The 21,810-nt window shown below is 38.6% G+C and overlaps 2 protein-coding genes across 2 annotated transcripts; both read left to right on the forward strand.

Annotated features, from left to right (window-relative positions):
- The first annotated feature begins 792 nt into the window (after nt 1–792).
- LOC130438015 (lysozyme g-like) lies at nt 793–8,115 on the forward strand. Its single transcript, XM_056769751.1, has 5 exons — nt 793–922; nt 1,046–1,122; nt 4,922–5,118; nt 5,486–5,624; nt 7,433–8,115. Exons 2-5 carry the CDS (start codon nt 1,047–1,049, stop codon nt 7,570–7,572), a joined length of 552 nt encoding a protein of 183 aa, XP_056625729.1. The 5' UTR covers nt 793–922; nt 1,046; the 3' UTR covers nt 7,573–8,115.
- Nucleotides 8,116–16,366: 8,251 nt separating this feature from the next.
- LOC130437949 (lysozyme g-like) lies at nt 16,367–17,843 on the forward strand. Its single transcript, XM_056769630.1, has 5 exons — nt 16,367–16,477; nt 16,596–16,679; nt 16,784–16,980; nt 17,228–17,366; nt 17,601–17,843. Exons 1-5 carry the CDS (start codon nt 16,474–16,476, stop codon nt 17,732–17,734), a joined length of 558 nt encoding a protein of 185 aa, XP_056625608.1. The 5' UTR covers nt 16,367–16,473; the 3' UTR covers nt 17,735–17,843.
- Nucleotides 17,844–21,810: the final 3,967 nt, after the last annotated feature.

Raw genomic sequence — 21,810 nt, forward strand, 5'->3', positions numbered from 1 at the left:
CTGAAACGAAAAAAGGGGGAAATTCGTGTTGATGAACACGAATTAAAAGATGATGGTTTGTGACAATTTCACGAATTCCTGTGAGCCTCTGTTGCGGTATTTATTGACTGTTACTGTGTTTATCCAGCTGATTTGTCCATGTCAGTGTACAGTTCATTTGAAAGATTGAATGATAAAGTTTCCATTTTCAATAATGCTGTTAAATTTACTGAATAAAGAGACGCGAAGGCATAACTTATCAAATAATAGATCATGTATCCCCCATCTGGATAATTCATGTGGATGTGTACAGTAAAGGTTTACCCTCTTTAATAAAATGCTGTTAAATTGATGCAAACTTTTTGCTGAACTATCCAGACCACAGCATTAACAACAAAGAGCGCGGATTACATATCCATCAAATCCATCAAATGCGTTTGAATGTTGCGATCGTTGGAATAACGATAAACTCACAGCTATTTTTTTTAAATAAAATTTACGCAAATAAAAAACATTCTGTCCTCCAGAGGGCCTCCCATCCCCCTTACACTTCTGGTTCCGTTTTGCAAATTGTATAAATAAAAATAATTTTATGGTAATGACCTCTCAATAAACTGCCTCACCTACAGTAATCCGTATTTCTCCTCTTTTGGTTGTGCTGTCAGTGTGTTTTACAAAGTTTTTTAAAGCCGTACGTTTTCTGCAGGTGTGTCCTGTCCTGATAAACCTGCCGCTGATGATTCACTGGCTCAAGTGTACTCAAATACGATGATTTATGAAATTAGAAAATTCTAGATGTTACACAACCATCAATTATGAGAAAAGTTCCCTATATGATTTTTTCCCAAGAGGACCACTCCTTCCAAGACAATACCGCTCATGTGTATGAACTACCAACACGTTTCTTCAGTCTTGGTTTGCATCAAAGCAGTTAACATCATGGGTAAGAATTTATTTTTTCCTAAATAGCTTGATACTGTCGAAATTGAGGCATTTTAAGTGTGCAGTACTGCTAAACATTGGGTTTTAAACAAAAGACTGAAAGTATTTTTCATATTGTTCCCAGCATGCATTTTTGGAGACATCATGAAATAGACACTACGGGAGCATCGGAGATGACAACAAAACAGGACGATTTAACTGGTAACACTTTATAATACTGTTTCATACTTATTTAAAATAATTATCTATTACCTACTCATTAACAGCTGCTAAAAATAGCCTACCTATGTCCATAAACTGGTTATATATGATCATGATTAATATTTAAAAAACTATTTTAACATATTTAGTTTTTCAGTAAACTTAATTATTTTATATCACCAAACTATCGTCCAATATTGTACTTTTCAAGATTTATTTTTCATATCAATCGTATCAATTAAATAAATCTAATGAATCTTTATCCTATTTTCAATTTTATTTATTTAAAAGGAAAGAAACTTAAGAAATACACTTCCTAATCACTGCATCTCTAGTCAACCTACCTCATAAACATATCTAACATATCTCTCATTGTTGCTTATTATGAATATGGGGGACAATAGCTGAAGAGTTGTGTTTTCATTAACACTCATTATTAATTATCAAAAAAAAATAGTGTTACTCTCTTCTTATTACTGAATCATTCTGTGAAAATCACATAAATCTTCGGTAATTATTCAGGTCTTACCATATTAGTATTAAGCAATTATTTATGATCCGGTTACCATATCAGTATTAAGTAATTATGATGCGGAACAGTATATGAAGTGAAAATAATGATAGGCCTAACCCGTTAATAAAAAGCTATTCTGTGGCAAAGGAAATTAAAAAATCCCCAGTATTACCAATAAACAGCTTGTAGTAACTAGTACTACAAAAGCGTGTAGTAACTTACAATCCACACACACCAAAAGAGAGCTGGACACAAAATATATATTATAATAAATACTAACAAAAACAAAAACAGTTACACAATAGTACAGTAGTCAATGAAATATATAAAACTGGGTATGTTTTTATCGCAAAACTTATCTGACACATGCTTACTGTAAATCCAGGTTTCAGTAATTAGCTTCCAGTTGCTTCTGTAAATCACAGTGTGTCGTTTGCTTCTCTTTTCTGTAGCTTTCATCTATTTGTATAAGTAATTTATACATAAAGACAGCAGCAATCTCATGTTGAATATTTACATTTACATTTATTCATTTGGCAGACGCTTTTATCCAAAGCAACTTAAAAGTAGGGTGCAGTGGGCAGCTATCACTGCAGAGCAAACAGAGGTAAGGTGCCTTGCTCAAGGGCACTTCAGTCATTTCCTGGTGGCACAAAGAATTGAACCAGCGACCTTCTGGCTACGAGTCCAACTCTCTTACCACTTGACCACAACTGAATATACCAATATCAATTTGAAAGATGTGGTCAAGCATTTTAGCAATATTCAATCTGAACATGCTGCTGTGACTTCCTCATACAGGGATGTCATGTTCATGCCCCCTTCCCCCTTAAAGGTCTCCTCATACCACCACTTTTAACAAGTTGGTTTGATTTATTAGGGTCTTCATGACATGTCTGGAACATATTTTGCTTAAAAACACTCAATGGCTATGTAAACAAAACCCTTCTTGCCTCGTCAAAAACAGCTCTGCTCAAAGCAACCCGTTTTGGTGCATGTCTCTAAATGATGAGTTACAGTGCACCCCTACCCCTTCCGTCCTGCGTGTCAACACAGCACACATGTAGGACTGCCATGGCTTAGCTAAATTATGTTTCCTGAACTCCTCTGTGGATACTTTCATTTTAAACGTCTCAAATCATTCGTCCGAAGAAAAAAAAATCCGTCACAGCAAACAGCACTCACGTTGTGTGTGTATGCTTGCCTAAAATCCAAGGATGGTGCTCCTGCAGATCTCATCGGAATAACATGGATTTAAGCGCTTGTCGTTGACAAGTTATAACGTTACACACACAACGTGAAGGCATAACCTAGTAAGCTGTTAATGATTTTTCAGCCCAAGCACAAATGATTTGAGACGTTTAAAACAAAACTAACCTGCAGTGTTCGCCCGGTTCATTAGCAAAACAAACAGCTTGCCACAGCTAAACATATTAACGCACATAATGTATTAAAGGGGTGATTTTTTCCAGTTTTTCACAAATGTAATATAAATCATAGGGGTCCACATAAAGTGTCTGAAGTTTCAGCTAATAAAATACCACAGATCTTTTAATATACCATGCGCTGCATGCCCACTTTTGCATTTAAGGAGATTTTAATTTCAAAGTCAAATTAATGTTATACAGGACAATCCCGTCGCGTGTTTACAAGCTACAGATGTTGCTTTGTAATAGTGAACGGACAAACGTATCACAGTGACATTTGATCTACTTTTAAGTCCCTGGGGTCTTAAAAAATAACGGTACTTACGATGTCTTTATGTACAGCTTTGCCTCATTCAGTGTGAATGATTTCCATTGAAAACTAAATAAATCCATTGCTCTCTGGAACATTGTTCTGCGTTTGTCTGTGCAGCCAACAACAGAACAGTTCGTAAGATTTGCTACTTTTGCCATGTGTTGGAACTTCACACATGTTTTCTGAGTTGGCATATGCACAAGAGACCCGATTTTAGTATTTAAACATGAAAAAGTCTGTTTTTCGTGAAATCACCCCTTTAACATTTATACAACTAAACTCCAAGTGTCCATCTGCACGTATATAGAGTAAGTTTAACACTGGCTTTGAATGCTCTATTTAGCCTGTGACTGACTTCGCTCCCTTCGCTAACGTATGCTAACGTTATTCTCCTATATATACGCTACATTTAGACTGTTTATAAATATTACTCTCATCTGCAGTTTTGTCTCATTCAGTCGGTCTCGATCCCTCTTGAGAGAAACAACTTTGAAGCTAATCCTGCTTGTACTGTCCCAGGCTGAAAAACTCGACTTGAAGTGATTCGTGCAAACAAGCAGGTTTTTACTTCTAGTTTCTGATGGATTTCCACTTAAAATGAAATAAATCCACTCCGCCCTCTTCCTTGTTTGGACTCTGTGCAGCGTTTACATTGCATGTTTTCCACAAACTTTAGCCAAGGCGTCACGTACAAAGCTGGCGCGTGTGAAAACAACAATGGCAGAGCACGGTGGGTGGAACTGTGTAGAATATGTTTGTCATGGTTTGTCTGAGAAGACATGGCAGGAGAACCTAATTGCAGGCAGACAAGGCGAGACGATGGTATGGGGTAAACAGATATTTATTATACAAAAAGACACTACTAAAGACAAAACCCACGATGGGGAAAACAAGACTGGGATAAACTATGAACAAAACAAGAACACGGACTAACTAGACTAAAAAAACAACACTTCAAAAATCTAACACTAACTAAACTAGACACAGACAAGATCACAGGCAAGGACAGCACTCTGGAATGAAATACATACAGCAACAAGGTAGGCAAGAGCAATCTCAAAGCACACTACAAAGACAGGAACAAGGAGTGATACAAGCACAATGAACGAGCACAGGACAATGAACACGAGGGTGTATTAAAGGGGAGACAGACAAAGGATAATTAACAAGGAACAGGTGCTGGGGATTAAGCACTAATGGGATGGTTAACAAGGAAACAAGATGACGGGAAACACTGACGAGACACGAGAAAGAGCATGACAAGGCAATATATAAACCAAGCCATGACTGTCTCACACAAAACCCTAAGGCTATGCCATGACTCCGCTCCAAGAACAAGAATAAACATGACATGATAGCGGAATCATGACAATTTTAGTGCAGCACTTACCATTTGTTCTGCATTAGTTCCTGCATGACTACCTATGAAGTATGAAACCGTATTATAACGTGTTACCTGTTTAACTCTTATGTCATTTTAAATCAAATCCATATATTATGCACTTCATTACAGACTTTGATAACAAAAGTTTATTCCTGTCAAAGGTGTTGAAGCCTCTCAAAAACTGGCGGAGAATGATCTGGCCCGAATGGAGAAATACAAGAGTTTGATCATTAAAGTTGGCAAAGCAAAGAAGATGGAACCAGCTGTGATCGCCGCCATCATATCCAGAGAGTCCAAAGCTGGAGCTGTGCTGAAGGACGGGTGGGGTGACCATGGCAATGGGTTCGGCCTCATGCAGGTTGGTATGAGGAATAGGCGAATGTGTCCTTCTCGAAAATACAAAGCCAAGCTCACACTTTAAAAAAAAGTACTGGCAGAAATTTTAAGGACATTTCAGTTAATGATTAAATATAATGTAATATGTAATGTATATGTAATGTATGTCAAAACGTAAAATACAGGTAAAACAACTGTTATAAATGATTACGGAAAATTCCTTCATATTAATTCAGTATAATGCGGCCTAAGATTTTTTTTTAAAGTGCAGGTTCACTTGAGATTAAGGTTTAATCATAGTGTTTATACCCTGATTGGCATATTTATCAACAAGTACAAGTGTATAAGAATTAAGATGATGATATTATTTAAGTTTCTGTTTCTTCTAGATTGACAAACGCTACCACACTCCAGTCGGTGCATGGGACAGTGAGAAGCATCTCACACAAGCAACCGCTATACTCATTGACAACTGTCAAGCATTAAAAGCCAAATTTCATCAGTGGTCTCCAGAGCAGCAGTTTAAAGGTGGGCGACTTTCATACAAATCAAACCTTAAATTTGCTTTCAAATCAGGTTTATGAACCAGATACGTTTGCTTAACAACACAGTCTCAAGGGAATTTGGGACATTGTCACAACTTTAATCCATTCATTCTTGTTCATGGATACGAAATGTTTCGTGTCACCCACCACGACTTTCAATATAAAGTATCTTACTACGCAATATCTTTCATATGTATAGATATATATCAAGGCAATTTGAATGAAATTCATAGCTATTTTACAAGCTGGCTCATTTATGAGAATTCCTATTTCCTACGATCTCATTTATATGTTTTGTAATGATTTGACTTTTCCCCTGTAACTTTCGGTTTAGGGGGAGTAAGGGGAGCCATTTATCATTGCTTTCCCACCTCATAAAACTCACATTTTCGTAAAATCAACCCTTGCTGCTATGATTTTTGGGTGAGATAAGGTGATGGTTAGCCAACTCTTAAAATATGTGCAACTTCTTTCGACATCATAAATATGTACATAGACAAGCAGTCTTTGAATTGAATGTCGTGCTGGTGACAAAAAAAAGATAACGCAATAAATTGTGCTGAGTGGCGTAAAAAAATTTGAAACGTGTGTCCATGAACACGAATCAATAGATTCCAGATTTTGTGCTTTCGTACTGCCTTGAGACGGGGTTGTCTTTTGAATGTATATATATGTATATTTAATGTTTTGTGCTTAAAGTATTACAGTTTTTTATAATTCCTATGACCATTTTTTCAGTTCAACTAACAATTTTCCTAAACTCTTAGCATAGTAACACACCTAAAACACATAATTGGCAAAACTGTTCCTTTCATGCTCAAAATCACACATTGTAAACCAACACTTGTTTTAAAAATACACTGTGTCTACCAAAACACTTAAACATGTTCTCTACTGAGAGGAACATTCTGTCAATTATATCGCAATGTCATAAAAAACACTAAAATCAGATTGAATAACAGAAACTACATTATTTTAAATGTGTCAAGTCTGCCCTTATACAATATCCTACTTGTTGGGTCCTCGAAAAATCTGGACAATAAATGTCACTGTGTCCCAGCTAAGATTTGTCTGTATTCATTCACCAGCCTCTCTGTATGATAGCTTGTGGTTTTCGACAGGGATTTTCAAACTGGGGTCCGTGGTCCCCCAGGGGCCCCCAGAAGGTGTTTATCTGCTTTTTTTGCTACATGCAAAATTTTCTGAATTGTTTATATTTGTATTTTTCTAGTAGATATTTCCTTTTTTCCTCACTCAAAGTTAAAGTTACGTATTACAGTACAAATACATGTTGAAATGTCTCTTCAGGGTTATATACCTCAAACAATATTTGTAAATTTGGAAACAATATGTTGTCGTTATACTGTAATATCCAATTCACTATTTATTTAATCAAATGTAAATGTTTCTTTACACATAAAAAATGATGGATGGATATGTGTTTTACATTAGGAAGGGGATCCCAGGTTCATCTTACGGTGATGTTCTGTCCCTCACTTTACATGTTTATGACAGCAGCTGTAAATATAGACTACGGCTGTGATTTATATTTGGCAGCTAAAATACATAGCTTTGGTCTTGGTTGAGCTTGTGTGTTAAAGAAGTTAAATTATTTTAAATTTGTGTTAAATGTATGCATTTTATATCAAGCAAAAATAAATGTGTTAATTGTATTGTCTACACAGCCAGATGTTGTGATAACTGTGTCTAGAGTTTAGAAAGTTTTGGAAAAATTGTCATAGCAATTGTTAAAAACTGTAATGCATGTAAACGACTTGTGTGTTGTTTCAGGAGGAATATCCGCTTACAATGCAGGTGTAAAGAACGTCCGGTCATATGAGTATATGGACCTGGGCACCACTGGAGATGATTATGGGAATGATGTTGTTGCCAGAGCCCAGTGGTTCAAAAGCAAGGGTTACTGTTTGTGATTTTCAGAATGGCAGCATAGTTTGTCTTGTGATTAGAGTTACTGTAGTAATGAAAAAAAAAATCTGACAATATGTCTTAAGTAGCACACAAACATTTTTTGTAAAAGCCTACATTGTATGAGTCAAAATTTGCAATTTTTCTTTTATGCCAAAAATCCTTAGGATATTAAGTAAAGATTTTTTTTTGTGAGTGGATGGCCTGCCACAGTGCATCCAATTAACAAAGGCAATTTTCTCAATAAATTGTTTTTTTTTGCATCCTGAGATTCACGAGTTTCAAACTGTTGTATCTCTGAAAGATATTGTCCTATCTAATTATAGCTTAATTATTCAGCTTTCGGATTGTGAAAATCTCAATTTCGAAAAATATCCCATAAGGCTGTTTTGTGGTACAGGTTTAAATATGATGATGATAGGCATTAATCATTTCAATTGTTTGGTCTCCCATCATAATTTGTGGTTTATTACAAGTTTTATTTGAAAATGTTATATATTTTTAATATCTTTTTCATCTTTATTTGGTCAAACTATGATTTCACTGTAAACTGCCTCTGATGATGTTGATCATGATGGAATAAAATAAAATGCTCTGAAAAGCGAGGTGTGCAATGACTGGCCAGGTAAAGCCACAATATGGAAGAATTTTGTGATGAAATATCCAAAAATCCCTTGCACAGTGAGATATATTTCATGTACTTACATTATCCCAAATGATCCCATGAATGTGCAATTCCAGAGAAATTCCTATTTAAAATAATTGCCCGTCCTTGTCTCTCTTGTAATTGTCGCATATCAGTGACTTAATATCCGGTGCTCCGTACTACCCTCATTTTCCGGTTGTAGAAACTACGGCAACACGCAAATGCGGAAGTGGTTATACAGCATTTGGGACGCAGCATCTGTTGTTCTGTTATTATGGATCACGATTACCCTTTGGCGAGTAAATGAAACCCTAAAAAGTGTAAACATAGGCCAAATGAGGCAATTAGGTTTATGGACAAACAAAGAAACAAAACAAGCATTAATATCGGCGTGGCGTTTTTGGAGAGAGCTCTGCGACCAACTTGGACTCGAAAGAGACTCCGTTCTCGTGTGTGTTTTAATAGACAGGTAAGCAATTTTTGTTTATTGTACACTAAATACTCATACACAGATTATTTGAATAGTTATGAATGCAGTTACCCTATGAAATACAGCATATGTTGCACAAACATATGTAGCCAACTATTCAAGAAATATCTCATGAATGCACAGGGACGCATCCTCAGTGATGTATCATGGGATCATCGGGTGTTTCGCGACATCATACACCCTTGCCCAGGCAACCCAGCCGGCGTTGATAAAGCCCCGACTTGTGTCCCAGTAGCCTCTTTATCCAAAGCCACCTTGTGGCCTTCTCTACGGTTTTGTTTACGGACTGAATGGCCCTCTTCTTGGCTGCACCTGTAACGCCCAACCTACTGAGGACTTTGCAAAGTGAACATCCTGCGAAGCTTCTACGGCTCATAGAAGGTTCTCCAGCCTCTCTCCCTGCACTCCTCCACCAGTTCCTGGTACTTAGCACGTTTCCTCTCATTGGCTACCTCAATACGTTCTTCCCAGGGCACCAAAAATTCCAGCATGATCAGCTGATTTGAAACCTCGGAGATAACTATCATGTCTGGACGGAGACTTGTTATTGCAATGTGCAGAGGAAACCTCAGCTATTTACCCAGGGTAAGACAGGATACTATTAACAAAAACAAGAACACGGACTGACTAAACTAATAATACGAACACTTGATATAAAAACTTACATTAACAAAACTAGACTTACTAAACACAGAGGAAACAGGACTCGGCAGACAAGGAAACAGGATACAGCGACTATGAAACATCGACATCAAACAAGGTATGGTAGACAATGAACGAGCACAGGACAATGAACACGAGGGTGTTTTAAAGGGAACAAACACAGGATCATAACGAGGAACAGGTGCTGGGGATTAGCACTAAGGAGAGGCTGACGAGGAACGAGATGTAGGGAACAATGACAAGACACGAGAAAGAACCATGTCTTTCCCACATAAAACCATCAGGCAATGCCATGGCTCCACTTGAGACAGGAATAAAACATGACATGATAGTGGAACATGACAGCAGGAAGGTGTCTCGCTCTTTCCCCAGACATGGAGATTCGCTGGGCTTGGCAGAGCAGGGCATCGTACACAGCTTGTACAAGGAAACGGACCCGATGAAAATCTGCCTTCAAGATGTTTGCCCAGGTGATCTTGCGCTGCAGTGTACTCTCCCACCTAGTCCACTCTCCCTGCCGCCCTGCTTATTGCTCTTCCTCTACGCCTGCTCGGACCTCTTCCTGGAGAAGATGGTGTCTTAGATTAGATTAGATTAGATTCAACTTTATTGTCATAACACATATACAAGTACATTGTAACGAAATGTAGTTTAGGTCTAACCAGAAGTGCAATTAGCAATTGCAGGATATACAGTGTGAATAAATACAGAATACAATATTAGGGAAATACTATAAAAATGTTCTATAACAATATGACAGTCGGTATGTACTATGGACAAAATATACAGAAGGATATATACTGTGAACATTAATGTACAGGTGGATATGAACAGATAACAATTTAGACTATACAATAGTGCAAGTGACTTAAGTGTGCATTAATTACAGACATTAGCTATTAAAGTTACAGTGCAGAAGATGAGTTAATGAAGTTATTAAGGTTACAGTGCAGTAGATGAGTTAATGCAGTTATTGAAGTTATGGTGCAACAGATGAGTAGATGCCGTTAATAGAGTTACAGTGCAGAAGATGAGTTAGTGCAGTTATTGAAGTTACAGTGCAGTAGATGAGTAGATGCAGTTAATAGAGTTACTGAGTTACTAATACAGTAATTGAAGTTATGGTGCAATATATGAGTAGATGCAGTTAATAGAGTTACAGTGCAGTAGATGAGTTAGTGCAGTTATTGAAGTTACAGTGCAGTATATGAGTAGATGCAATTAATAGCCTTCCTGTAGCTCAGTGGTAAGAGCATTGCGTTAACAACGCAAGGTTGTGGGTTCGATCCCAGGGGATAGCAAATACCTTACAGTGTTACAGTGCAGTAGATGAGGTAATGCAGTTCTGAAAGTTTCAGTGCAGTAGATGAGTTAGTGCAGTTATTGAAGTTACAGTGCAGTAGATGAGTTAATGCAGTTATGAGAGTAGTCCATTAGTGCAAATGAGCATTCAGTAATATTCCTTGTGTGCAAGTGAGCAGTATAGAGTTCAAATTATGCTGTGTGTGTGTAAACAGTCCGGTAGAGCAGATACATGAAGTACTGGTGTGTACAGTTCAGTCATGCATGGCAGCCCTGTAGTGCAATGTAATAGCAGCATTAAAGTTAAAGTTATGAGGGTAGTGGAATCAGTGGAGGACAGAGTTCAATAATGAAACAGCTCTGGGAAAAAAGCTGTTTCCTAGTCTGCTGGTTCTTGTCCGGAGGCACCTGAAGCGCCTACCGGAAGGCAGGAGAGTAAACAGTCTGTGAGCGGGGTGAGAGGAGTCCTTTAGAATGCTGGGAGCTCGACGCAGACAGCGTTTCTTATGGATGTCCTCAATGGAAGAGAGTGTAGTCCCTGTGATGCGCTGGGCTGTTTTCACCACCCGCTGCAGTGCCATGCGCTCAGCAACAGAACAGTTCCCGTACCAGACTGTGACACAGTTGGTCAGGATGCTCTCTATCGTGCAGCGATAGAAGTTCACCAGGATAGTTGAAGACAGTTGGTTCTTCTTCAGTGTCCTCAGAAAGAAGAGATGCTGGTGAGCCTTCTTGACCAGGCATGAGGTGTTGGTGGTCCAGGACAGGTTCTCCGAAATATGGGTCCCCAGGAACTTAAAACTGGAAACACGTTCGACAGCCATCCCATTAATGTGGATGGGGTTGTGTGTGCCTCCTTTCGCCTTCCTGAAGTCCACGATGATCTCCTTTGTCTTGGAGGTGATAAGGAGCAGGTTGTTGTTTGAGCAACATGTGGCCATGTTGGACCTCCTCCCTGTAAGCAGTCTCATTGTTGTTGCTGATGAGACCAATCACAGTTGTATTGTCTGCGAACTTGATGAAGGAGTTAGATCCATTCACAGGCCTGCAGTCGAGTGTGAAAAGGGAGTAGAGAAAGGGGCTCAGTACGCAGCCCTGTGGAACACCAGTGTGGAGGGTGATTGTGGTGGAGCAGATGTTGCCTAACCTAACAAGCTGAGGCCTGTTCGTCAAGAAATCCATAATCCAGTTGCAGGTTGAGTTGTTAATGCCTAGGTTTCCAAGTTTGATGATTAGCTTGGAAGGGATGACGGTATTGAATGCAGAGCTGAAGTCTACAAACAGCATTCGTGCATAAGTGTCCTTATTGTCCAGATGTGTGAGCACGGAGTGCAGCGCCATAGACACCGCATCATCTGTACGCGTGTTTATCCGGCTTAGTGCAGTGAAAACATCTGTGGAATTTAGTTTGATGATTGGGTGGTCAGTAGAAGGTGTGAGCCTGGTGGCGGGTTCCTTATTGTATACGCCTGTTTGCTTCTTTCCCTAGGCTAACCACCTCCACTGCTTTCCGAGCCTTCCATTTCCTTCCTGTCTTCACCTGATGACACCTTGCATTCCCTGGTGTCCCTGTACTGTCGGACTTCTCTGGTGCGTACCACCATGAATTCTTCCGTGAGGCCACGGAAGGGCAGCTGCAGGATGTTACTCGTCCCATACAGTGCAGTGCTGGTAAGACTGCATGGAAGGCCCAGCCACCTCCGAAGAAACCCACTGATCTTCCTTTCTAGGGACTTAACTGTTGTCATTGGGACTGCATAGACTAGCAGTGGCCACAGGACTCGGGGTAGGATGGAATGCTGGTAGATCCACGCTTTAAATCTACCAGGCAGACCGGACTTGTCTACCTTGGTGAGCCAATCTCAACTTCTTTGTTGGACTTCTGGATGGCGGCAAAGTCTTTCAGGCTGGAGTCAAAGAGCTTCCCCAAACTCTTGACAGATTGGTCCATGATGGTTGGAATGACAGTTCCTGAGATGGAACCAAGCTAATTCATTACGATGACACAAAATAAATTAGTTCATTACCTTGTCCAAATATTCCATATTGTGGCTTTAACCAGTGCGTAGTGATTGGTCGAATACTGCAAGCTTGTGCAGAAATGTAACGCCTCTTACCATATTGGGAACATCAGGTTCCAAAGCAATTGTACTGGCAGGTACGCCCACCTTACTTGCGTATACATTTGTCTGGTCTTAATCAAATCATACCAGAACTGACCTAGATTTGTGTGTCTGTGGTTACTAAGGTGTTTTAGCCCAGTCTGGACATGTCTAATACATGCATGGGCAACTTGTAACATACCAAAGAAACATAATGTAGTGGATCATTTAGAGGAAAGCCATAAACCCCCTCACTCCCTTTTGTCCTGGTTTCTAGATACTATCATCAAAAGACCATAGCAAACCTGGCTCCAGAGTTCAGGTTTTAGGTTTTGAACTCTCACCAAGATGTTATGTATCTGTAGGATTTTTAGGACTCCTAAGCTTCAAAGCATTGGTGAGAAGTGTCTGTCGCATCTCTAACTTAACATCTGAGGCTAACCAGAGAAACTTCTCTAACAAATAATAAACTTATGTGATTTAAACTATCCTTTTCTATAAATGTATCGATATGTCTAGGTTGTGTGTTGGCGCTCGTGGCATTTTAAATAGTCTGTAACTGTTAGATGTACAAGATTTGATATTGGGTTCATTCGATGTATTCATACGTTGGGATGATTCACAGCTCAAAGACTTGCATGTTTCATATGTAACTACACATCTCTGAATTCCCTATATGATGAGCTATGTTATAAAAACATAGCATACATAATACTATGTCCATAACTAAGTTTAGGTATTAAATGCAAACTGACCATACTGTCAGAGCTATGCAAATGAGGCGCCATGAAAAACAAGGGAACTTTCTCTGGCCCACTTATCACTTTCATGGCATTTGCCCGCAGACCATCACCGATCCACTTTGGATACTTTTGAATCAGGAATTGGAAGGGAAAAGAAAGAGGACACGGAGGACAATCCAACGGACACCCCGGCTTGGGGCTCCCCTCTGGGGAGTCCGATTAGGCCATGGAACTTGGGACTCCGAACCTAAACTCAGCGTTTCAACAGGACTGCATTCTGAAACCATTCCAGATTTCCATCCTTGCGCATCCAGATATTGTTCCATCATCGAGATAGCAAGTATCCGATTCTATATATTAGAATAGCTGCGTTAAGAGCGTGCCTCTTTGTTAAAGATGATTTTATTGGTTTTCAGACATGTTTTACCTGCCTCGGGGCCATACCCCCTCTCTCTCTCTCTCTCATTCTCTCTCTCTCTCTCTCTCTCTCTCTCTCTCTGCGCTTCCTAGCGTGTATGTGTTTTTGTGTTTCATGTATTTGTTTGTCGTCATTATGTTTACCATGTAGAGTAGAGTTTAATAAAAACCATAAAGGCATTTGTGATGGGTTTTCTGTGCTCACGCTCACAAACTGGTCACTTAAACTGTGTTTTGATCTATGCTACCTCTGCTCTTAATTCTGTTTGGTAAAGTCACGTTACTTATGGTCATGATATAACGTTAGTGTATAAAATCATTGATGCATTTGCTGGACGAATACATAAAGGATTTTTATCACTATACTGCTAATCAGAATTTGTAAGATATGTATGTGTAATGACGATTATTATACATATTTTCCTTTGAGCTAAACTAATTCCTTGAATGAAATTGATGTTTTAAACAACTAATTTCATGGATGTGTTCTTGATAGATCTGGTGGAGAATCGTATTTGGTAAGTTAAACTTATTTTAACATGCAGCTAAAATCGCCACAAGAAAAACACGCGTTCGTGCCTCCTTTAATTTCCCACTTATTTGATAATCCTCAAAGCCCGTTGTTATTTTATGAAACATTTAATACATATTTGGAGATGCAAACACCTGATGTTTTTGTCTTTGAGCATAACTGACTTCTTGAAAGTGAAGTCCAAACTAAATAGAAGTAAATGACAAAAACAACGTGAGGTTCTGAGGTTGTAAAATCCCCCCCAAAGAGCCCAATAAACCCATTTGAACAAAGAATCGAAAATTCATTGTAAATCTAAACTAAAAATGACAATAATGAATAGCTGATAAGCATGACACTTGGTAAATAAATGATGGGGCATCTTTATAAGGCTATGTTCAGAATTCATATAAAGTTCAGCCATAAGGTGGCACTATAAGTATACTCACTTGAACTTATGGCTGAATTTTAAAGTTTATCAGTGACAGTTCCTTTAGGTGCTAACAAGGCCGGACTTACCATTGGGCTTGACTGGGCTCCAGCCCAGTGGCCCTGCCATTCAGGGGGTCCCGCCTGCTCTCGTACATTTAATTTGTGTAGTTATATGCCAGTCATTTTAGTTTTCATTTAAACTTTGTTCATTGGTCTAGCACGATTTAATAGCACTGCCTTATGTAAGGATTGATTTCGCATAATTAGCTTAACTTTCCGTCAGGCATGTTGGCGTATCCTGATTTATTAATTAAAACGATGTATAACAGAGAAGAGCCCTATTTGCCATGCACAACTTCAGTTAACTAGACTTTACAAAACTATGGACCCATCTCATTATTCTGAAACTATTCAAGCCATATTAAGATGTTTCATCTCATTATTATGATTATAAATTTAAAGTGCATTTCAAACTCATAGATCTGTCATAGCTTAACTGATGGATCTATGGAATCTATTTATAACACTTTACAACGTTCCATTTGTTAACATTAGTTAAGCCTTAGAATACATGTCTGCATTTCTTAATATTCATTTTCAGTATTTACTTATTTTTAAAAACATTGAAGATGCACCACAAACTAACATAAACAATTGTATGTGGCATTTTACATTTTACATTTAAGAACGTTTGAAACTTCCTACATGCTATAGACGCACCACTTGTGGCTCCCACTGTCAAAACAAAGAATTATAACAAGTAAACCAACGAACAAGTGTCATTGTTAGTCAAAACATTTACTAATGCTGACAAATATATGATTTTAAATAGTAGGTGGGCCCCGAAAACAACTCAAGCGTGAAATGGGTGAAATGTTGAAAAATGAAGTTTGGTAGCCTACTATTTTTGTCTTTGGATGAAATCTCCACATAAACATGTTTTATGTAACATATACTTTAAAATGTGCTGATTTTTGGTGTTAGTGGTTCCAAGCCTTTTTGACTTCAAGCCCCTTTTTGTCCAAAAGACTGAAAAAGGCCCTCCATTTACTCTCTCACTTGCAATAACTATAACTGATCAGACAACAGATGTTACGCAATTTTGTGGATATTAGCCAGGCCAAACACATTTTACAGTACACTACAGAAGAATAACAAGCTTCACACATGTAAGTATTTGCTGATTCTATAAGAATAATAACATGGTTCATAATTGTTAACATGTTTCATTATTTTGAGACTTGGTCACTATTTTTATGACATAGGCCTAATTTGTGACATTACAGTATTGTGTAAAGTACTGTACTTCACTTTTATTATTTACTTCCTCCTATGTCTTTTTCTTTTTATTTCCCTCTTTGCCGCCTCCCCTGGCCTGTTTTCTGAACACAATCTGCCAGCTGAGTCTATACTTGCAATGACCTGCTTACTTTTGATTCGCTGGCTTGTGACTCAGTCAAGAATCTTGCAATGACTGCATTGTTTTTGAATGGTGTTGCCCCACCTTCCAGGAAGAACTTGAGAGGAAGAGAAAGAGAAACGGTTTAAAAGTCTGATTTACTGCAGTGTTTGTTCACATCAAGTGCAGTTCTGAGTCACCATGGGTAAGTTAAAGTTACGTCTTCTATATCTTAATATCAGTATTAAAGTGAAGCTCTGCTGAATATTCTGTATATTTTAACCATCTACTGAGGGCTTAAACGTGATGTTGTTTGTTCCCAGCATGTATTTATGGAGACATCCTGAAAATAGACACTACTGGAGCATCAGAGATGACAGCAAAACAGGACAAATTAACTGCAAAGGGTATGAAAATTTAACTCAAATGTAATTTTGATTAGTTACCACATAGTCAGATCAATATGCACAACTTTACAGTTTCTGTTAACATTCATTTATTCTTGTTAAAGGTGTTGAAGCATCTCAAAAACTGGCTGAGAATGATCTGGCCCGAATGGAGAAATACAAGAGTTTGATCATTAAAGTTGGCAAAGCAAAGCAAATGGAGCCGGCTGTGATCGCCGCCATCATATCCAGAGAGTCCAGAGCTGGAGCTGTACTGAAGGATGGGTGGGGTGACAAAGGCAATGGGTTCGGCCTCATGCAGGTTGGTTTAAGGAATGGGTGTGTCCTATTTGAAAATACAAAGTTGAGAACAGGTTTACTTGAGATTTGAGTTAAAAGTTAAAAATACTTGTTTTTAAATTGATTAATTCAGTTTTTGTGTGAATAGAGTTTAACAATTAGATTATCTCTAGTTTCCACAATGAGCCGAGCTAGACTGATATGATTTTTTGATTTGATTTATTAACAAATACTTTTGCTGTTTTCTTTGTTACTTCTGATTCTTTTAGGTTGACAAACGCCATCACAGTCTCAAAGGCACATGGGACAGTGAGGAGCATTTCACACAAGGAACTGAAATACTTATTAACTCGATTAAACAAATCAAAGCAAACTTTCCCAAATGGACAAAAGAACAATGCTTTAAAGGTCATTAACCCTTATTAACTCTGCATACTCTGTGAACACATATGCAAAGAATTCCAAAGTGCTTCTTTGTCATTAATTAACATTTTTCTTACATTTATTATTTTTTATATTAATTGAGTTACCAAGGGACATATGTTTACACTTTTTACTCCACTGATAAATACTCAGATATTAGATTAAAGTCAAACTCATTTATAGTACAATGTCTCATTTGTAGTGTTATGTCTGTTTCAGGAGGAATTTCAGCTTACAACGCAGGTGTGGGGAATGTTCGTACATATCAAAATATGGACGTTGGCACAACAGGAAATGATTATGCTAATGATGTTGTAGCCAGAGCCAAGTGGTACAATGGAAAGGGTTACTGAAGAACAGCTGGTTGAATCCAGCCCTGCTTGTATTTTGTGGTTATTTGTTTATCTTTTACTAGTTTTTGACCATTTAAAGAGTAAAATAAAAATCTGTGTAATAACAGCAGATATGTACTTCAATTTTTCTTTACTTCCTCTATTCATATTTTTTCATAAGTTTTTAACATCTTCCTCTGACCTATATTCCATCCTGTAAAGTCTTTACAAGTACTTGAGGTACTTGAGCATCTCAAGGGTTTTTACATGATCCGTCCAGTCGGTGGAGTAAAGGACAATATCATCTAGATATATTTCATAATTTGGTACTTCAAACAGTATCTTGCACATCATACCCTGAAACGTAGCAGGTGCATTTCTCAGGCCAAAGGCTAAAACTTTGTACTGAAGGAAATAACCAGGTGTAAAAACGCTGATGAGCCTGCCAATAACCTTTTAGTAGGTCTAGAGTTAGGCTTAGTCACACTGTTCACTTTCCTGTAATCTGTTCAAAATCGATAGGTATCATCAGTCTTTGGAACAAATAAACAGGGAGAACTCCACGGACTCTGGCTGGGTTAGGCTAGTCCATGGTGCAGCAAATATTCTACCTCTGCTTGCATGACTTTCCGTTTATATGGATTCACTCTGTATGGATACTGTTTGATAGGGACAGCATTACCTACATCTATGTTGTGATGACACATCATTGTTCTACCTGGCACATCAGTAAACAAGGTAGGATAAGCATTTAACAACTGGATCGAATCTTCAGATTGCTCGTCTGACAGATGAGAAAGAAAACTCGGAGTGTTCTGCAACATAGCTGAATTCTTTAGCAGTGTAGAGGACATTGGAGCATCTTTGCTTCACAAATCACATTCCTCTAAGGAGTAATTTAAGGTAGTATTAACAGTAGCAGTAGGGATGACCAGTGGTATATTAGTGTTAACTTCCCCTTCAAAACCATCTCTACCTACATATGCTTTGAGTCGGTTTACATGAATCTCTTGTGTTTTACATATTCTGTCGGGATTCGTAATTACATAGTTGGTGTCGCTTAGTTTTTGTTCAACGAAATATGGACCAGAAAACTTTGAATTTAACACAGATCCAGAAGTCAGAAGAAGAACTAAGATGGGGTCACCTGGCTTAAAGTCTCTTTTCACAGAGGTTTTGTCAAAATGAACCTTCATCTTACTCCGGGCAGTAGTCAAGTGAAGGTTAGCAAGGCTCTGGGTTTTTCACGACATAAGCATCAATCGACACAGGTTCGGAATTCTTATTTAACAACTGTTCACTTAACTACTTTAGGGGGCCATGCACTGTAGGGTCAAACAGAAGTTCAGATGGACTATAGCCAAGGGACTCCTGCATTGATTCTCTGACAGCAAACATTAGGAAAGTAAGACCTTCATGCCAGTCTTTACCAATTCCTATGCAATAACGGCATAACATAGCCTTTGAATTACCCGTGGCAATCCGAAGGTTGTACAGAATTTAAGAAGTTATTTTACCACGACCTTAGCTTTCAGGGTACGTAAGGGAATAGCCTCTGGGAATCATGTTGCAGCACACATATATGTATTGATGTCCAGATTTGGCCTTAGGCAATGGTCAAATGCAGTCAATGATCAGTCGTTCAAATTGATCATTTACAACAGGGATTGGGCAGAGTGGTGCAGGTGGAATTTTCTGGTTTGGCTTACTCAAGAGCTGGCATGTATGGAATGACCTACAGAATTTTGCCGCATCAGACTTAGTCCAGGCCAAAAAAAGTATCCGGTAATACGATGGTAGGTTTTATTAATACAGAGATGTCCAGCCATCATGTTCTCATGGGTGAGTTTAAGGATTTCCTGTCTATAACCAGAGGGCAAAACTACTTGCTGTACCTCCTTTCGACGCTTTCTCATCACGTTTTGGCCTCCATTTATGCATTAGTAAACGCTGTTCCAAAAAATAATCCACCCCTGAATTGGGTGCAAAGTTAGTATGGTTAACAGCCTCAATCCACTTTACCAAAGAAGGGTCTGACGTTTGAGCAATAGCCAGATGTTCGCTATCTGCTTTCAAATGAGGGAGTCACATCAACACCTATCCTTGGAGTAACAGACAATACACATTCCAGAGGATCTAAATCAATCAAAAAAAAGGAGCTTGAAAGATCCACAACTTCCTCAAACTTTTTGGATTGGGCACGTGTAACTGCACAGACAGGAAATGCAGAGGAAATTTCTCAGACAGGTCAGGTTTTTGGATCGGTGCAGTGTGGCAAGACACTAATGGTCAAGAAAAAACTGTGTCACCTGCAAGGTCATTCCCTAGAATCAGTCCTATACCTTCAACAGGTAGCTGCTAACTTACAGCTAAACCGACAGCACCCCTTACAATACCAGAATCCAGGTACACACTGTGCAAAGGCACATTCACACAACAAGTTTCAATCCCACAAATTAGTACATCATTACCAGTAAATGTGTCTGGCGAGTAAGGTAATATTTCTGCAGATATAAAGAACTGAGCTGCTCCTGTATCACGCAAGATGGTTCTGGGTATAAAGGCTGAATCAGGAGATAGAGAGGCTGCCCCTTCAAACAAAAAAGGTTGATAACCATCTCCCGCTACAGCGCTCATGTTACCAGGTTTTTGCACAAGAGTAACATTTTTAGGCTTGGAAATAGCTTTGCAATCCACAATCAAATGGTTTGGATCGAGACAATAACAAAAAACTAGTTTTCCATTACGAACACTGGGTTTAGGAGTATTTCTAGGCACGGCTAGCAGATCTTTCTGAGCAGATCGAAAAACACGCGGTACCTGAGAGATCTGGGAGGCGAGGTTGACGTGAAAACAGTATTGTGGTGAGAAAGGCGGGACGGGAACCGTGGGGCGGGGCCGGTGGCGTGAGTGATGGTTGGAATCAGCTGTGCTCACACCGGTCCTGCATGATGCAAAAGAGAGAGACAAACACAACAATAGCGCATGGTAGTTAAAACCAACATGCCCCCACAGGGTAAAAATAACTGTTGAGCTATAATACGTCTCTGGGACGTAACACTGGTAAACAATATGACACATTTGCAGTTTTGATTGTGTAGATATATAGATTCAAATCCACTTCATCCAACGCTCTTTATGTTCTGCGTGTTCCTAAATTTCGCGCTACCAGGAGTGAGTAATCCAATGGTTCAAATTATTCAGATCGTGCTGTGAACTGAACAAATCATTTGAACTAATTAATTAGCCTATTCAAATGTTTTTGCCCATTGTTTAATTAATGCTTTCAAAAGAATCGACTCAAAAAAATTAATCACTGGGGAATGCCCGTAAAAAGAGACGACAATCTTGAAATAGACAACGTGTTTTAAAATGCATATTTTAAATGAAGGAACATTGTCAAGTTCCTTTGCTTTTGCAAAGTTATAGTGTGCAAAACTCCCCACTTGACAGGGCAGCTAATTTTCAGGAAGACTTTACAGGATTCCACTCATCACACTTTTGCTTTCTTTTCTTTATTTAGAAGATTGATGCAATATGAATATCCAGGTGAAAAACCTTTAAACATGAATAAATACCATTTTAAACAATGAAACAAAAATAAATACATTCTATGAAACACATGAGTATTAAATTCTCAATACCCAGAAATAATTTAAATATGGCACACATCTGCAATACTTTCACAGTATGGAATTTGGCTCAACCTCGTGATTTACTATGCAATAAATTAGCAGCTTTTAAGACACATCTAAATACATAACATTTGCATTTCAATCAGCTCACATGATTTTAAAAGACATTAGATTTAACTGCATTTACCTACAATGACTTGCAACCAATGGACAACAACAATAATGCCCAGTTACATCCAAGAATAGAAAGGAGCTCACCGGCTGCGTCTTCCTTGAAAGCTTTGTTTTGCTCCAACAGTCTTAGGTTTTCAGTCTAAACGTCCAGATCTCCTTCACCTCTCATGCTGCTTGCTCCCACTACTGCTTTGTAGAGAGTTTGTGTGTGCGTGACTCCAACCCCAAAATGATTAGTAAATCACCTTCACCTGGTGCACTCAGCCTAGTGTATCAAGGCTGGAGGGG

The sequence above is a fragment of the Triplophysa dalaica genome, chromosome 16 (genome assembly GCF_015846415.1).
Source record: "Triplophysa dalaica isolate WHDGS20190420 chromosome 16, ASM1584641v1, whole genome shotgun sequence".
Classification (NCBI taxonomy): domain Eukaryota; kingdom Metazoa; phylum Chordata; class Actinopteri; order Cypriniformes; family Nemacheilidae; genus Triplophysa; species Triplophysa dalaica.